Source organism: Hemiscyllium ocellatum, chromosome 4 (genome assembly GCF_020745735.1).
Source record: "Hemiscyllium ocellatum isolate sHemOce1 chromosome 4, sHemOce1.pat.X.cur, whole genome shotgun sequence".
NCBI lineage: Eukaryota > Metazoa > Chordata > Chondrichthyes > Orectolobiformes > Hemiscylliidae > Hemiscyllium > Hemiscyllium ocellatum.
The window spans coordinates 97,622,071-97,640,917 of record NC_083404.1 but is presented as its reverse complement, the minus strand read 5'-3'; the positions used below and the strand labels follow the sequence as shown (position 1 = coordinate 97,640,917).

General features: G+C 42.4%; 1 protein-coding gene across 1 annotated transcript in view; it reads left to right on the top strand.

Moving 5' to 3' along the window:
- pip4p2 (phosphatidylinositol-4,5-bisphosphate 4-phosphatase 2) overlaps positions 1 to 18,847 on the top strand; it is a 90,165-nt gene that overhangs the window by 47,821 nt on the left and 23,497 nt on the right. Inside the window, exon 5 of the mRNA XM_060824419.1 lies at positions 1,175 to 1,227. Coding sequence (XP_060680402.1) covers positions 1,175 to 1,227 — 53 coding nt within the window. The remainder of the gene's footprint in view (positions 1 to 1,174; positions 1,228 to 18,847) is intronic.

Here is an 18,847-nt window from a genome sequence, read left to right as displayed (position 1 = left end):
AGAGAAGAGGATTATGTCAAATTGAATAACTGTTTCAAAGGGGCTGAATGATCCTCTGTACTGTGCCATTCTGTGACTCCAATTCTATGAAACAAAATTCAGATTTCTGTGTATGTGTCACGGCTTAAGCATTAGAGATAATATCTTCGATAAGAGTCTGACTGCATGTAAGAAAGTCACGTTATCTGTGGTGCACTCCCTTGATTTGATTTAGTTCTTTAACAACAACAATACCAGCTGCTTTTGATGAAGTTGGGGCTGTGTAAAGTTTCATAGTTGTAGGCTGGGTCAGAACCCCTTGTTTTCAATCAATGGTCAATCTTCCTGTAGGCTGGTGAGCAATGGAGTTACCTGGCAACAGTGGGAACTGAGTAGTACCAAAATGATCAATTAGGACCCGATTGGGGATGCTGCTAGGAGTGAATGAATCCCCGAGTCTCTGGCCGATCCCTGGAGTCAGGAGGCAGCAAAAGCACCTTTACCCTTCCTCACCACCTCCATCACCACTACTGATGCACTTTTAGCACAGTTTGCCAATATTTGTCAGGCAGCAGTAATACTTGGAAATGAATATACTGGCATTCCATTTGAGAGAGAGAGAGGATGAGTTGGACTGTTACATGTCCCTTGCAAGTTTTCTCTTTTGGTAAAATCTGCCTCACTTTCAGGAGATCTGTTAACATTTTTCTGTCTGCTAATGGGGCTGCTTAGAGGACAGTGCTGCATGCCATCCCGATAGCCCACCCTGCTGCATGCTCTGCTGCACTGTCCTTGGTTGGACCCAGCTCCCAGAGGCTGCCTCCCGCTAAGATTGTGGAGCCAGCCAGCCTGACATCAGCAAGGGTCAGTATTTGGTCTCTACCTCTGAAAATCTTCAAAAACAGTTCATTTCTGCTCTGAGTCTTGCAACCCATTCATAATCTGAGTCATTACATTGAACTATTCAATTTATTGGCACTGAAACCATTTTTGTTATATCATGGGAAAATTTCTGTGAATGCCCAAGTCAAATGAATGATGCTGTGGTTTTCAAAAAAAGTATCAAGCATTTTCCCTTAAAAGGGAATGGAGGAACAGGAAGATTTAAAGCTTGAGAAATGGAAAGCTCTAGGTGACCTTTGGAGACATTATAGAAAAATAATCTCTGATCTGGTTTTGTTCTGTTTATTTACAGTGGATGGAAGTTAGGTTCAACACTCTGGCAAAATGCCCACACTGCAAAAGAATGTAAGTTAAAATCATTTTATGACAAATGTGAATCTGATTTCTTATCAATTACAGTCATTTTACTCAAACCATTATTATTTGCTTTCCATGTCTAAAGGTGAAAGATCGGTTTACAAAAATACAATGTGTTGAAAGGATGTGAATGATTTTCATTGCTCACTGACCATGGCTATTTGCTGACTAGAAAAATGATGTTTTTTTTTGTAATGGAATTTAGCTTTAATGATTGAAAAGGTGAGTGCTGCATTTCTGCCCATTTGGAATCATTGGGGTAATATGTTGTTCACTAACTTGCAGAGGTCTGACATTATTGAGCTATGATGGTTTAATGAGTTTTCAATGGTGGATCCTCAACAGAAAAGGCATTTTACTTTGTCCTCTGCCCATGGACAGTCCCAGAATTGCTGTTGCAAGTTTGATTGTGTTAGGGGTAAAATGGCAATTAAATACTGATTTTAACAGTCTTGGCACAAACGTGAGCTTCAATAGCTGGGTCTGTGTTAAAACTTGTTCAATTTATGCAGTTATTAGATCTTACAGCACATTTGTTTGCAGTTTCATTTTTCAAAGTTGTGTATAATTTTATTCTTGCTAGAAATTCTGAACCCAGTCTCTTTTTTTTGGTCTCACAAAAGTCATCCTGAGACAGTTTGGTTAATAAATCTGCAAGACTCTGTTTTAGTTTGGTTTCTTGGGCTTCAGTCAACCTGGTAGTTGACATGAGGCAAGTACAGCTTCACAGTAGATAGATGCTTTCACAGAACTGCTTTTGATCTAGGATGGATGGAAGTCCTGCTTTTCCACCTCCCGGCTGTTTTTACACTTGTGTACCTGTGGGACAATCACAGTTAGGAACAAGGACCGCTCCCCCCCCCCCCCCCCCCCATCAGGGTTGTGGATCGACCTGACCTAGTTTTGTGGACTGTTTTGGGTTGCAGTCCATCCAACTGACTGACCTCCAGGCATTGAATCTCTCAGGACCAAAAAAAAACACATCTGGAATTAACAGCATGTGAGAAAACAGACTTGAGGGATTTTCACCCAAAGCCTGTCCTGTTATTCTCACCTGTGCAACATGTCCCTTTATTATCTAAAGCAAGGTTTCTGGTCTGATCAGCTTGATACTGCATTTTGAATATTTTCACATTCGCTAAATTGGACTATACTTGATAGCTAGCATCCACAGTTCTGTTGGTTTTTATTCTTAGTAGTTTCCTGAGGTAGACATTACAGCAATACTGTACAAACCGATAGCCCAAAAATGTGCGCAGTCACTGTGAATCTCAAATAACCTGCATTGCACACGTACAAACTACCATTGAAATGACAAACACTTACAGATTTCCAAACTATGAACAGCCTTCAATGTTCCAAATATGTTTCCAAAGTAAAACATTTGACAGGAAGATAAGTATGAAACATTAGGGAGTGGTGATATAAAGATATATTTTTGCAATGCATGTGTCTTAAGCATGCATAGATCAGAGGACTTTCTTTGCTTATAAAGCTCTGAGGGGGCTCTGTGCCACTGACTGCTGGGTAAAAGATAACCTTCACACACAGATTTCATGAATAGGTTGTCTGAAACTGTGTGCATGATATTTGAATTCTAGAGAGGGGAAAATTTGAAATGTGGGTGGTCGGGTTCAGGGAGAGTGAGAAAGGAATAATATGTTTTCCCTTTTTTGCTGTATTTGTCTTTTCGTTGGTTCTCTGTATTCTCTTCACGTGTCCTTTGGTGGCTTGCTGATCCTTGCAACTTTCCACAACAGTTAAAGATGTAAATTAGAAAAGATGGTAGATGTATTGGTGAATTGTTCCTGCAGATTGGAAGGTGTCAAATGTAAAAGGAGAAAGAAAGAAAGAAAATGAGAAATAACAGACCAGTTATCTAACATCAGACATAGGAAAAATGCCAGAAAGCATGATATAGAGTACAATAAAAGGACACTTGGAATGCAGAGTCAGTATGATTTCTTCAAACTTTAATGGATACAAGGATGGTGCAGGGTAATGATAGATCATGAACTGGGTTCTCATCGAAATGACGTAGTGGGCTTGAATAGTTGAATGGTCTGTTCCAGCTCTTGCTTCTTATGTTGTGAAACTGCAAGTCAAAAATTCTCAAGCGTGAAAGGGGCAGTAAATCAGCAACATTCAAAAAGGTCATGTGGTCAGAACATGACATGATCAAGCCCCCAGGAATGCTTTCAACTAGAGTTGGCAGCCCTACAACGCTAGTATATCTGTTGTTGTTGAGCTAGTCAGCCCTGTAACATGTAAAATATTTAATCACCTTCAGCACAGGGAAGGAAGAGTTCCACCACCACGTCTACCCCTCTCTAATTTGGTTGAGATCTGTTAAGCACTCCAGCCTTTACAGCCAGCTTACCCTGTCCAAGGTGTTAATGTAGCTAAGCTCCGCTAGCAAAACATCTCTCCCCTCAGTGTGAAAGGGCCATTGGGTTGTTAATGTACTGGATAACTTAACAAACAAAAAATGAACACATCCACTGGCAGAATTTGCCACAATTCCAGGTGAGAATAGAGGAAGAAAAGGATTTTTTTTTTCCCAAGTAAGTAGTAGGTTAAATGTTAGAAACATAAACCTTAATCACATTTTAAAAGTATTCGGTTAAGCACATATAATGCCCTAACCCACAAGGCTTAAGGATGTTACTGTTAATGCTGCTAAGCTTATCTATCTTGTCATTTTTGCACTCGTCTCCAGCATGTATTAGGTTTTGGAGGCCATTATATGTTCCATGTCACATTGATTTCCAGAGTAGCAAAACTATAATGAAGTGCAAGTAGCCACAAAGATAAAACTACATTATACAGGTACTCTGAAAAATATGTTGGTGGCTTGGGGAATCCTGTATTTCAGTACAGTTCATTGGATTCTTCATTTTTCTGTTCAACATCTTTCATATTGCCACTGCCTGGGAACTTAACTGAAGACTTACTGAAATAATGAAGTAGGGAGGAGGAAAGGAATTAATTCGAATGTGTAAACAAATTACAAAGCTTGAGTGTATAGCAGTGAAAAATAACTACACTTCAGTAGAATTTTAACCACTATTGTGGTGTGTATTGTACAAACTCCATATGAGTATTGCGTTCACTTTGGGAACGACACCTCAGGAAACGAAAATTGGTCTTGGCAGGAATAACAGCAGAGGTGCTCTAGAATAATACTGGGATCTATACGAGTAAATTATGACAGCCAGTTGATAACTCAGTTTCTATTCCCTTGAGGTTTTTTGAGACATTTGATTTGGGTGTTGAAAGTGAAGGGGTGAGTACCAATCAAATTGTTCATGCTGTTAAAAAAATTGTTCATGCGATGTGGCTGTTGCTGACTTGGCTTCCATTATTGCCCATTCTTTTTACCGTGGGGGGACCTGGTGACAAGCTGCCTTGTTGAATTTCATCAGATCTTGGAGTGTAGAGATACTCACTGTGCTTTAGGGAGGAAGTTGCAGGATTTTGATCCAGCAATGTTGAAGGAATTTCCGAGTCCGGTTGGTGAGTGGCTTGAAGGGGAATTTGCAAGTGTTTCCATTATTTCTGCTGGCCTTGTCCTTCTAGATGGTAGTGATTGCATGTACATGAGTTTGAGTAATTTACGGCAGTGCATTTTGTAAATTGTACGCACTACTGCCCCTATAGTAAATATTGACGACAGTGGATATGGTGACAATCAAGGGACCTGGATGATGTCAAGCTTCCTGAGTGTTCAATGAATACTTGCCCATCTAGGCAAGTGGACAGTATTGCAACACACTCCTGACTTGTGCCTTGACAATAGTGAATAGGAAAAACCAAAACAATGAAATATGGATGCTGGGAATCAAACAGATATTGCTGGAAAAAAACTCAGGTCTGGCAGCAGTGGTGGAAAGAAAGCAGAGTTAACAGTTCAGGTTTAGTGACCCTCCTTCAGAATGATGGTGAATAGACTTTGGAGAATGAGGAGATGAGTTGCTCATTACAGGATTCCATGCCTCTGACCTCCTCTTGTACCCAGGATATTTAGTGTTTATAGTGAGTCCAGTCTAGTTTCTGGTCAATGGACCCATGATGTTGATAGTGGTGGATTCAGTAACAGTAATGCCATTGAATATGGTTAAACTGCTTGCAGTTTTGGAGATAGTCATTGCCTGGCACCAGTGTCATTCTGGTGAAGCTATTTCCCCTGGGGGGCAACTGTCAATAAGTTGACACAATTTGAAAATTAGAGCTCAGATATTGCATAAAGGTTAGTGGAAATCTGGAAGTCTTTCCAAATGCGCTCTATTCTGAATCATCAGTTGTCTTCAAGAATGAGCGATTTTTATAGAGAAAGTATATCCAGCATCTAGAGTAAAGCACGGAAAATAAAACAAACGTGATCTGTTTTTGTACAGATGAGCAGCTTTAGATGAATGAGAGGCTGAATGGCGTTCTTTTACAGTGACACTAAAATAAACTTCCTTGTAGAGCAGATGCTTAAATTGCACACTTAACCATTTGTGTTTTTCTGTTGTTCTTAAACGAATTGTGGCTACATTGTAATGTGATATCCAAGTAGTGTTGGCTGCACTCTGCTATTAAATGTTTTGTAAGACAAACTAGCTCACAACTTAGGGGGTCGGAGTCTCAATTTTTAAGCACATTGTGTTAAATTCATGTCTAAATGTATCTACAATCTGAGTACCTCCTGGGGTGTTAGTCAAATGCTACAGACTGAAAGAGATGATGTTACGACATGGGGTAAACCCTCCTGCTTAATTTAAAACCAGTAGCACAGAAAAGATTTATACCATGCAGTAATCTGTAAACATTAGAATGGCCAAGAACTATTTGAAGTAAAAATTAACTACTTTATTTCTTAATGTATACCAGAGAATAATTAACTAACAACTATTTACAATTCCTTCCTCTAACCTATCCTTTACCTTGCCTTCTATAATACGAGTCCAATAACACTCCCAATTGAGATTTACAGGAAATTCAAATCTTAAAACCAGCCAGCAGTCAAGTCTTCTCTTTATCTTTGTATGTAGATTTGTTCCCCAGGTCAGTGTTTCGGTTTTTCTCTGTGCAAACTCCTTCTCTAGAAAGGTACCTCTCAGAGTTGTGACTGGCAGTCTACAACTGTTGGTCTGGTGGCAATTCTCCTCCCAACTGTTCAATTTTCCCTGGTCTTACAGTCCAGAGCATCGGATTGTGTCACTGGCTTTTAAGTTTATCAATATACTCAATTCGAACTTGATTGGAGTTTGGTATTTTTTTGGGATATCATTTAAACTGATTGCCTTAATTCGAATCTGTTTTGTCATAGAATCATAGAGATGTACATCATGGAAACAGAACCTTTGTTCCAATCCGTCCATGCCGACCAAATATCCCAATCCAATCTAGTCCCACATGCCAGCAACCGGCCGAAATCCATCCAAATCCTTCCTATTCACATACCTATCCAAATGTCTTTTAAATGTTGCAATTGAACCAGCCTCCTCCACTTCCTCTGGCAGCTCATTGCATACACACACAGCCCTCTGCGTAAAAAGGTTGTCCCTTAGGTCTCTTTTGTATCTTTCCCTTCTCACCATAAACTTATGCCCTCTAGTTCTGGACTCCCCCACCCCAGGGAAAAGACCTTGTCTATTTATCCTATCCATGCCCCTCATAATTTTGTAAACCTCTATAAGGCCATCCCTCAGACTCCGATGCTCCAGGGAAAACAGCCCCAGCCTGTTCATCCTCTCCTTGTAGCTCAAATCCTCAAATCCTGGCAACATCCTTGTAAATCTTTTCTGAACACTTTCAAGTTTCACAACATGTTTCCGATAGGAAGGAGACCAGAACTGTGCAGAAAAATAGATTAAAAAAAAACAAGAAGCTGTCCCAAAAATCTAAAGCCTTCTGACCTACACCATCTCTTCAGCCACGTGTCCATCTGACCTATCTTCCTATCTCTAGTTTAAAGTCACACGACACCAGGCCTCAGTCCAACGGATCCACCTGGAAGTACCAGCCCTCGGAGCACTCCTCCTTCTTTGGCTCGGTCTGAAAGCTAGTATCTCCACACAGACCTGCTAGACCACAACCTGGTGTTGTGTGACCTTCAACTTTGCCCACCCCAGTCCAAAACCAGCACCTCCATTCTTATCTCTAAACTTTGCAGCACGTAGCACTAGAAGTAATCCAGAGATTAAATTCCTTGGTAGTCTTGCTCTTTCATTCACAATCTAACACTCTAAATTCCTGTTGAAGGGCATCATTCTTTTTAGGAGTGCTCCTAGGGTTGGTGTAAGACAGAAGGCTTTAGATTTTTGGGACAACTTTTTTGTTTTTTTTAAAATTTATTTTTCTATGCAGTTCTGGTCTCCTTCCTATAGGAAACATGTTGTAAAACTTGAAAGGGTTCAGAAAAGATTTACAAGGATGTAGGAGGATTTGAGCTAAAGGGAGAGGCTGAACAGGCTGGGGCTGTTTTCCCTGGAGAGTCGGAAGCTGAGGGGTGACCTTATAGAAGTTTACAAAATTATGAGGGGCATGGATAGGGTAAATAGACTAAGTCTTTTCCGTGGGATCGGGGAGTCCAGAACTTAGAGAGCATAGGTTTAGAGTGAGAGGGGAAAAGATACACAAGAGACCTAAGGGGCAACTTCACGCAGAGGGCAGTACGTGTATGGAATGAGCTGCCAGAAGAAGTTGTGGAGGCTGGTTCAATTGCAACATTTAAAAGACATTTGGATGGGTATATGAATAGGAAGGATTTGGAGGGATATGGGCCAGATGTTCGCAGGTGGGATTAGATTGGGTTGGGATATTTGGTTGGCTTGGACAGGTTGAACTGAAGGGTCTGTGTCCATGCTGTACATTTCTTTGACTCTGTGCCTTAATTGGAATCTGTTTTATCAACCAGTTTAAACGATACCCCGGAAAAATACCAAACTCCAATCAAGTTCTGTCATTTCCAGGCAACCAGCTACCCTAGTAGCTGGAGCACATGTTGCATTGTATCTTATTGAGAACACTAGGTGCTGTCACTGCTAGCTTTTACTGTCTTAAAGGTATATTACACCCACATCTTCATAAAATGGTATGCCAGAAGGTGGTTGCAGTTTCGTCATGTTGTCTCGCAGTTGCGGATGGGATGTGTGGAAGTGTTCCTGGTGCTTTTAGTTGTTTCACATTGTGCTGTAACTTGATGAATTGAAGTTTGTTGATTGGTGAGAACAGATGAGGAGTATGCCGTGATGCCTAACCTGTATCTTTGATCCTCCAAGATGGTTATCATTGGCAAAACAGATTCCGTTTAGAAGGAAACCCCAGAGATCTTGGGCAACAGGTTTGGGAAGATGAGGATTTCAATGGCATTCTGTTCTTCACTGTCAGATCTTGCTTTGACTTTTCAGATACTTGAAAGGATAATAAATGGCTGTGCATTTAAAAACCTGCTAGGAAGAATTCCAGGCAACGCACTTGGTTCTTCTGGTAAGGTTAGTGAATGAGCTCCTATGTTGCAAAGTAAGGAAGTGGCACACTGCCAACTCCTTCCACAAAATCATTTCGTTGCGTGTCTGTAAGGAGAAAGTACACCTGCAACTCCCTGAATTAATATTATTCATTTATTCTTTCTGGCTGTCATCTTTGCTAACTACATTTATATCTTGCTGCTGCACCAAATTTCTACCTCCTGTTCAAATACTTCCGGGCAGGACTGACTGACAGCAGTATTCAAATACTTCCGGGCAGGACTGACTGACAGCAGTGTTCAAGGGTTTATTGAAAAGGGAGATGGTACTTGAAGTCTGGAGAGCAACAAATTTGTAATAAATGTTTTTAACGATAAATGGGGCCAATTTGCCATCCAGTATTAAGACAAAAAAGTTCTGTAACTCTTAATCAAGGACAAGACTGGACAAATGTAAACAAACTAGGAATGTGCTCTCAAAAATGTTATGCCAAAGCATTTGATGTTATTCAGTTCGGGTGTACAGTCGTTGGCAAAGCAAATAAGTCTGAGATACTTTTGCTTTGCCACTCATCGTTGTTGTAATCTCTCTGACTATATAATTTCCATCTCTGTACAGTGGTTCTGCAGCAAATTGCAGTCTTTTTTTTTAAACCAGAAGTTCAGCTGTGGAGCTGGAGTGATGCCATCAGGTTATCCAAGCAGCTAATTGTATCGAAGAAATGCCAAAGTCTCGAGAGGGGGAAACACAAATAAACTTAAGTTTTAAATGTATAATAACACAGATCTGCAGATGCTGGAAATCTGGAACAACGTCAGAAATTGCTGGAGAAGCTGGGTAGCATCTGTAGAGAGAAAGCAGAATTAACACTTCGAATCTGGTGACCCTTCTTCAGAACTTTGCTGTCTCTCTCCACAGTTTCCTGAGTTTCTCCAGCAATTTTGCTTTCTGTATTTGTCTTAAATATGTTTTAGATTACACTAATTACTAATAGGAGTAAAGGCAGGCTTTAAACTTAAAGCAAACTTTAAAAAACAGAATTTTCAAATACATTTTGCTTTCTTAAAAAAAAACTATTAATTATCAATTTGTGAACCCTTCACCATCAACACATAATGGTAACAGTCTACAAAAGGCATTGAAGCAGCTCACCAGACCTCCTTCAACAGTACTTTCCAAACCCATGACCTCTACTGCTGAGGAAGTCAGAGTGGCAGAGACATGGCATTACATGCCATCCTTACTTGGAACTAATCGCCTTGCCTTTACAGAGGAACTTAGATTATCCGAATATCAGTTATCTGAAAATCAGATTATCCGAAGGAGATCTCGAGGTCCCGATAGAAACATTACATCAAAGACGTGTTTCCAACAGTGATCGCATCTCTTGTTTACAGTGATTAAACAGGCACCTTATCGAAATGACTGACCTCACGCCCTCTCTCTCTTCCCAAACTTACCCTGGAGTTTTACAGAAGGGTGTACCCTAAACCTCTCACCTCCACCCCCAGTGTGTGCGCACGCTATTTAGAGACCTACCCCACAAAGGCAGCAGTAGTCTTGATGCTGGTGTACAGTCTGGCTACCCCGGAGAGGGAACAGGGGTGGACGGGGCTGGGGTGTATGTGTGTGCACACGTGGGGTGGCTGCGCGGAGTGGGGGTGCGGACGGAGGGGTGCACATGTCGGGTGGCGGTGTTGGATGGGTTTGGGGTCGGGGGCGGGTGCGGTAGGGTCAGGGGGGCGGTGTTGGATGGGTTTGGGGCAGGGGGCGGTGTTGGATGGGGTTAGGGACAGTGTTGGTGTCGGGAGAGCAGTGTTGGATGGGGTTAGGCAGGGGGCGGTCTTGGGGTCAGGGGGTGGTGTTGGTTAGGGCAGGGGGTGATGTTGGGGTCAGGGGGCGGTGTTGGATGGAGTTGGGGTTGGGGCAGGGGGTGGTGTTGGGGTCAGGGGGGGCGGTGTTGGGGTCGGGGGGCGATGTTGGTTGGGGTTGGGGCAGGGGGCGGTGTTGGGGTCGGGGGTGCGTGTTGGATGAGGTTGCGGCAGGGGGCGGTGTTGGATGGGGTTGGGGCAGGGGGCGGTGTTAGGATCAAGGGGTGGTGTTGGATGAGGCTAGGGACAGTGTTGAGGTTGGGGGGATGGTGTTTGGGTCAGGGGCGGTGTTGGATGAGGTTGGGGTAGCGGGCGGTGTTGGGGTCAGGGGGCTCTGGATGGAGTTGGGGGAGGTGTTGGGCGGGGAGGGGCAGGTGGTGGAGTTGGATGGGGTTGGAAGCGGTAGGGTGGTGTTGGGGGATAGGGAGGGGGGGTGGCTGTGTGCTGTTGTAGTCTCCTGAACTGGGAGCAGACGTTTTAAAAACTCCAAGCCTCGGATGAAAGGTATTTAATCGATTAACCGAATTATCGATTAACCGAATTATTGATTATCCGAATGATCGATTATCCGAACGAAATAGTGCCCACCCATCTTGTTTGGATAATCAAGGTTCCCCTGTATTGTCAAGAGTCAAACCTTGGGGCTTCCAAACCGCACTCTACACTCCAAATACTGTAATGGTACAATAAGGCAACTCAGTACCACCTTTTTTGAGAGCTATTAGCCATGGCTAATAAATGTTGGTGTAGAATTTAAAATAAAACACAAGCAAAGACATTAAGAGTGGGAAGAGGCTATTTAGCCCCAAATACCTGATTTGTTTGTAGCTTCTGCTTTCTTGCATAACTCATTTTCCTTTTGTCCCCTTTGTCAATCAAGAATCTTTCTTCCAGCATTAAAAATATTCAGTAAGCCTTCCTCTGATTCTTTCTACACACAGAATTCTACGGGTTTTGTAACTCAGACAGAGAGAGGAAAATAAACTGTTCATCTTCATCTTAAATGGGAAACAGATTTTAATCTGTGTTCCCTGGTTCTGGTCCTTCCAATTAGGAGAAACTTTGTCAACATCCATCCTACTTAGTCTTCTCAAGATCGTGTATGTTCCAGTAAGATCACCTCTGATATTTCTAACCTCTCATGAGTACAAACGCAATGCATCCAACCTTTCCTTTTAAGATAACCCTTTCATCCCAGAATCAAACAAGTGAACCTTATCTGATCATCTAATGCAGTTATATCTCCTTAATTAAGGAGACCAAAACTATACACACCACTCTACATGTGGTCTCACTACAGTCCTGTGCAACTATACCAAAACATCATACTTATTTCCCTCCTCTTGCATTAGATTGGACTTCTTAATTACTTACTGTGCCTTCACTTTAAATGTGTAACTCATGTACTAGGACACCCAGATCCCTCTGTATCACAGAGTTGTGTTATCTCTCTGGGTAAATTTTATGAAGTATTATTATTCTTCCTTTGAAGTGGCCTGGTTCACATTTTCCACTTGCACCACATCTGCCAAATCCGACTTAGTCAGGCAAGATAGTGTTTCCTCTTCACAACTTACTGTCCTACCTACCTTTGCATTATCAGCAAATTTAGCAACCATTCCCTATTTTAAAAATGGTTGAGAGCCTGAGCATTCATCCCTGTGACACTTCACTACTCAAGTTACAGCTTGGAAATTATGTATTTGTCCCCTCTTGTTAGAAGCATAGGGTGAATGACCTACTCCTGCTCCAGTAGAAGTTGCTCTAGCATTGAATGTGATCATAATTGAAAATGCCCTTCATTGTCTTTTTCCACGCTATCCTCCTATTCCTTTACACATCACTTGGTATTTTAAAATCCGTCATTTTCTACTTTAAATATGCTTGATTACTGAGGTTTCAGAACCTTGGTGGTTAGAGAATACCTATGAGTCACAACCCACTGAGTAAAAAAAGTCACTGATCCTGAGAGCTAATCCATGTTCCTTCATTGCACTGCCTCTGTCAGTAATGTTCGCCACAAGGTAAAGTGACCAAAGCTCTGTACACTACTCCAGGTGGGATCCAACCAAGATTTGCAGGGACAGTAGTAGGCCGTTGAGCCCACTCTGCCATTTTATTCAATCGTGGTTGATTGAGCACTTCTCTGACTTTCACCCACTTAAACCCCATAACCCTTTATACCATTGATAATCAAACATTTGTCATCTTTTTAACTTAATATACTTAAAGACTGAGTTTCTACAGCTCTCTAGGACAGAGAATTCCAAAGATTCACCACCCACTGACAAAAAAAAGAGTTTTCCTCATCTTGGCCTGAAATAGCATCCCCATTACTTTGAAAATATTCCTAGTCTTAGCCATACTGACTAGGGAAAACATTGCTTCCTCTACTATTTTTATCCCTTTAAGTATTTTGTAGGTTTCAATGAGATCACTTTTCATTGTTCAAAACTCAAAAGTCCAGTTTGCCTAATGACAGCTCATTGGATATAGTCTTGCCATCCTAGCAACAAGACAAGTGAACCTTATTGCATTCCCATTATGACAATACTGTATTTCCTGAGGTAAGGAGGCCAAACTGCACACTACTAGGTAAAGAGGCGGTACAAAGAGATCTGGTTGTTCTTGTACACAAGTCAATGAAGGTAAGCATGCAGGTACAGCAGGTCGTGAAGAAGGCTAATAGCATGCTGGCCTTCAGAACAAGAGGGATTGAGTATAAAAGCAAAGAGGTTCTTCTGCAGATGTACAGGGCCCTGGTGAGACCACACCTGGAGTATTGTGTGCAGTTCTGGTCTCCAAATTTGAGGAAAGACAGTCTAGCTATTGAGGGAGTGCAGCGTAGGTTCACGAGGTCAATTCCTGGAATGGCGAGACTACCTTACGCTGAAAGACTGGAGCGACTGGGCTTGTATACCCTTGAGTTTAGAAGACTAAGAGGGGATCTGATTGAGACATATAAGATTATTCAAGGATTGGACACTCTGGAGGCAGGAAACATGTTTCCGCTGATGGGTCAGTGCCGAACCAAAGGTCACAGCTTAAAATTACGGGGTAGACCATTTAGGACAGAGATGAGGAGAAACTTCTTCACCCAGAGAGTGGTGGCTGTGTGGAATGCTCTGCCCCAGAGGGCAGTGGAGGCCCAGTCTCTGGATTCATTTAAGAAAGAGTTGGATAGAGCTCTCAAGGATAGTGGAATCAAGGGTTATGGAGATAAGGCAGGAACAGGATACTGATTAAGGATGATCAGCCATGATCATATTGAATGGTGGTGCAGGCTAGAAGGGCAGAATGGCCTACTCCTGCACCTATTGCCTACTGTAAATGTGGTCTAACCAGGGTCCATACAGTTAAAGCAATACTTTACTGCTCCCTTCACTTGCAATAAAAGCTGGCATTCCATTAGTTTTGCTCATAGCTTGCTGCATCTGCACGTTTGCCTTCAGTGACTTATTGATAACAATACCCAAATCTCTTTGTACACTACACTTTTCAAACTCTCACTATTTAATAAATTATCTGCATATCTGTTCTTCTTACTGGAATGGATCGCCTCCACGGTACATTCCATCTGCCATGTTCTTGCTAAGTCACTGAGCCTATCTAAATTGAATAGCTTTATGTCATCTGCACATATTTGGAAGTAAGCCTTTGCTACAGCTGTATTGGAATCCTCTTGCAATAAAGACGAACATACCACTGACCTTGATAATTGCTTGCTGCATCTGTACGCTGGCCATCAGTCATTTATTGACTTGGATGCCCAGGCCCCTTTGTAAATTTATGTTTTACAGTATCCTCATTTATGAAAGACTGTATGCATCTGTTCTTCCTATTAAAGTGAATATTTTTCATTTTTTGACATTACATTTTATCTACCACATTTTTACTCAATCACTAACTCTGATGAGATCTACTTTAATCTGCTTAATATCTTCCTCAGAATGCACATTTCCACTTTGTGTCATTTGAAAACTTAAAAATATTACATTTGGTTCCTAAATCTAGATATTTTCTGATCAACCTTTTCAGTGTTGGTATTTACACAGCTCTCCATCAGGTTGGACGGAAACCCCTGACCCTCGTGGTCCTCAATTGATGTAGATTGTGACCAATTGGGATGCCTGCCTTCATAACACTGATCATTTTATTCCTATTCTTTTTTTGTTCTTTTTCTATTTGTTTTATATTCCCACACTACTGCCTGACAACAGGAGTGTTTATTTTTCCTCAGCACCCATGTTGCGTGTGTGCAGGTGTCGGACATAGTGAAAAACAACAAGTGTTTTTTTTTATATTACACACCAGGAAGAAAGGAAAAACACGAGTGGCCAGTGACAAGCAGTGCCCATCTCATCAAAGGGCAATGCTGTTTGATCAAACAGTGAAGGGGAGGGCAGGGATTAAATCAAAATAGAGTTGATTTTGATTCCATTCCCGGCGGTGCCCACCTTTCCCTGAAAATCTCGAGGATGTTGGTGGACACTACGTGCTCCTTCTCCAGGGATACCCAGGCCCTGACATAACCGTGGAAGAGGAGCAGGCAATCAGCCCTAACGACCCCCTCCACTGGCTGCTGCCTAGTCCTGTTTCTGACCAGTTTGGCCAGGCCCAAGAGCAGACCTACAAGGAGGTCCTCTGACCTATTATTCCTATACTTTGTTTTCTGCTTGTTGGCCAATCCTTAATCCATGTCAGCAACATTACCTCCTATCTGTTATCTCTTTTTAACCTTTGTGAGATCCAGACATAGCATGTTTCACTGTCTTCCACTTATTACTTCCATTAATACAACATCCTCAAAAGCTTCCAACATGTTTGTCAGGGAGGGAAGCACAATGGCATATTGGGGCTGGACTAGTAATCTAGATATCCAAGTTATGTTCTGAGGATGCAGGTTCAAATCCAATATATCATGAAATATGTATTAAAAATCTAGAATTAATTTAATAGCCATTGTCGATTGTCATAAAGAAAAGCCGTCTGGCTCACATCCAGAGAAGGAAATCAGTTATTCTTATCTGGTTGAGCCTTCATGTGACTCCAGAAACATGTAATTGACTCTTAGCCATCCTCTGAATTGGCCAAGCAGACCATTTAGTTTGCTTAAGCACTAAAAAGTCTCATAAAAAGGCCCAAAATTTGATGGACCATCTGGCATTGACTAAGGTACTGGAAACAACAATGATAAGCTCAGCCCACTTGATCCTGCAAAGTAACCCAGTCTGAGCAATGACATTGGTGTAGAACATTTGGAGGAGATGCCAGCAGGTGCCCTCTGTCAGTCATTCAGTATAGCTGCCACAGACTGGGAACTTCAAAGCAGACTCCTAGAATGAGCAAGATTATTCTTTTCCAGGAGTTTATTGAAGGGCTCTGGACCATGAACTGGATCACACCATGTGAAGTTTGATTCAGTAGTTGCCAAAATGAGCAAGTGCCATTGATTGTAGCATCTCTATCAGAGGCTCTCATAGAGGAATGAATAGCTATTTCTCCAAACTGTGTCCCTCCAACCCAAAGGAAGCATCCACATTTAAGGCTTGAGGTGAATGTCTTAGGCAACATGGACTGACAGAGGGTGAATAAGTCATTGTAGCTGTCGGCAAACTGAACGCACAAATGGAGATAGCTTTCATTTCCAAACCTTAATGGACCAGGCCAGACCCCCTCAAAACATTCCAAAAAAGTAGCCTAGACCTTAACTTCGTTGGTTGTTTTAAGCAGGTGTAATGTGGATATTCCAGGAGTGTTGCAGCTGGCCCAAACACTTAGAGTCACAGAGTCATAGAGATATACAGCATAGAAACAGATCCTTCCGTCCAAGCCGACCAGATTTCCCAACCCAATCTAATCCCACCTGCCAGCATCTGGCCCATATCCCTCCAAACCCTCCCCTATTCATATACCCATCCAAATGCCTTTTAAATGTTGCAATTGTACCAGCCTCCTCTGGCAGTTCATTCCATACATGTACCACCCTCTGGGTGGAAGAAATTGCTCCTTAGATCTCTTTTATATCTTTTCCCTCTCTCCCTAAACCTATGCCCTCTAGTTCTGGACTCCCTGACCCCAGGGAAAAGACTTTGTCTATTTATCCTATCCATGCCCCTCATAATTTTGTAAATCTCTATAAAGTCACCCCTCAGCCTCCAGCGCTTCAGGGAAAACAGCCCCAGCCTATTCAGCCTCTCCCTACAGCTCAAATCCTCGAATCCTGGCAACATCCTTGTAAATCTTTTCTGAACACTTTCAAGTTTCACAACATCTTGCTGATGGGAAGGAGACCAGAATTGCACGCAATATTCCAACAGTGGCCTAACAAATGTCCTGTACAGCTGCAACATGACCTCCCAACTCCTGTACTCAATACTCTGACCAATAAAGGAAAACATACCAAACACCTTCTTCACTATCCTATCTACCTGCGACTTCACTTTCAAGGACCTATGAACATGCACTCCAAGGTCTCTTTGTTCAGCAACACTCCCTAGGACCTTACCATTAAGTGTATAAGTCCTGCTAAGATTTGCTTTCCCAAAATGCAGCACCTCGCATTTATCTGAATTAAATTCCATCTGCCATTTCTCAGCCCATTGGCCCATCTGATCAAGATCCTGTTGTAATCTGAGGTAACTTTCTTCGCTGTCCACGACACCTCCAATTTTGGTGTCATCTGCAAACTTACTAACTGTACCTCTTGTGCTCGCATCCAAATCATTTATGTAAATGACAAAAAGTAGAGGTCCCAGCGCCGATCCTTGTGGCACTCCACTGGTCACAGGCCTCCAGTCTGAAAAACAACCCTCCACCACCACCCTCTGTCTTCTACCTTTGACCCAGTTCTGTATCCAAATGGCTCGTTCGCCCTGTATTCCATGAGATCTAACCTTGCTAACCAGTCTTCCATGGGGAACCTTGTCGAACGCCTTACTGAGGTCCATGTAGATCACATCTACAGCTCTACCCTCATCAATCCTCTTTGTTACATTTTCAAAAAACTCAATCAAGTTTGTGACATGATTTCCCACGCACAAAGCCATGTGGACTATCCCAAATCAGTTCTTGCCTTTTCAAATACATGTACAACCTGTCCCTCAGGACTCCCTCCAACAACTTGCCCACCACCGACGTCAGGCTCACTGGTCTATAGTTCCCTGGCTTGTCTTTACTGCCCTTCTTAAACAGTGGCACCACGTTTGCCAACCTCCAGGCTTCCGGCATCTCACCTGGGACTATCAATGATGCAAATATCTCAGCAAGAGGCCCAGCAATCACTCCTTTAGCTTCCCACAGAGTTCTAGGGTACACCTGATCAGGTCCTGGGGATAAGATTAGATTAGATTAAATTCCCTGCAGTGTGGATACAGGCTCTTCGGCCCAACAAGTCCACGCAGACCCATTCCCCCACATTCACCCCTGACTAATGCACCTAACAGTACGGGCAATTTAGCATGGCCAATTCACCTAACCTGCACATCTTTGGACTGTAGGAGGAAACCGGAGCACCTAGAGGAAACCTACGCAGACACTGGAAAAATGTGCAAACTCCACACAGACAGTTGCCCAAGGTTGGAATCTAACCTGGGTCCCTGGCACTGTTAGGCAGTAGTGCTAACCACTGTGCCACCCCACATCCACCTTTATCCACCTTCATCCACCTTCATACGTTTCAAGACATCCAGCACTTCTTCCTCTGTAATATGGACATTTTGCAAGGTGTCACCATCTATTTCCCTACAGTCTATATCTTTCATATCCTTTTCACAGTAAATACTGATGCACAATACTCATTTAGTATCTCCCCCATTTTCTGAGGCTCCACACAAAGCCACCTTGCTGAACTTTGAGGGGCCCTGTTCTCTCCCTACTTACCTTTTTGTCCTTAATATATTTTAAAAACCTTTTGGATTCTCCTTAATTCTATTTGCCAAAGCTACCTCATGTCCCCTTTTTGCCCTCCTGATTTCCCTCTTAAGTATATTCCTACTTTCTTTGTACTCTTCTAAGGATTCATTCGATCTATCCTGTCTATACCTGACATATGCTTCCTTCCTTTTCTTAACCAAACCCTCAATTTCTTTAGTCATCCAGCATTCCCTATACGTAGCAGCCTTCCCTTTCATCCTAACAGGAATATTCTTTCTCTGGATTCTCGTTATCTCATTTCTGAAGGCTTCCCATTTTCCAGCCATCCCTTTACCTGCCAACATCTGCCCTCAGTCAGCTTTTGAAAGTTCTTGCCCAATACCTTTCTCCAATTTAGAACTTCAA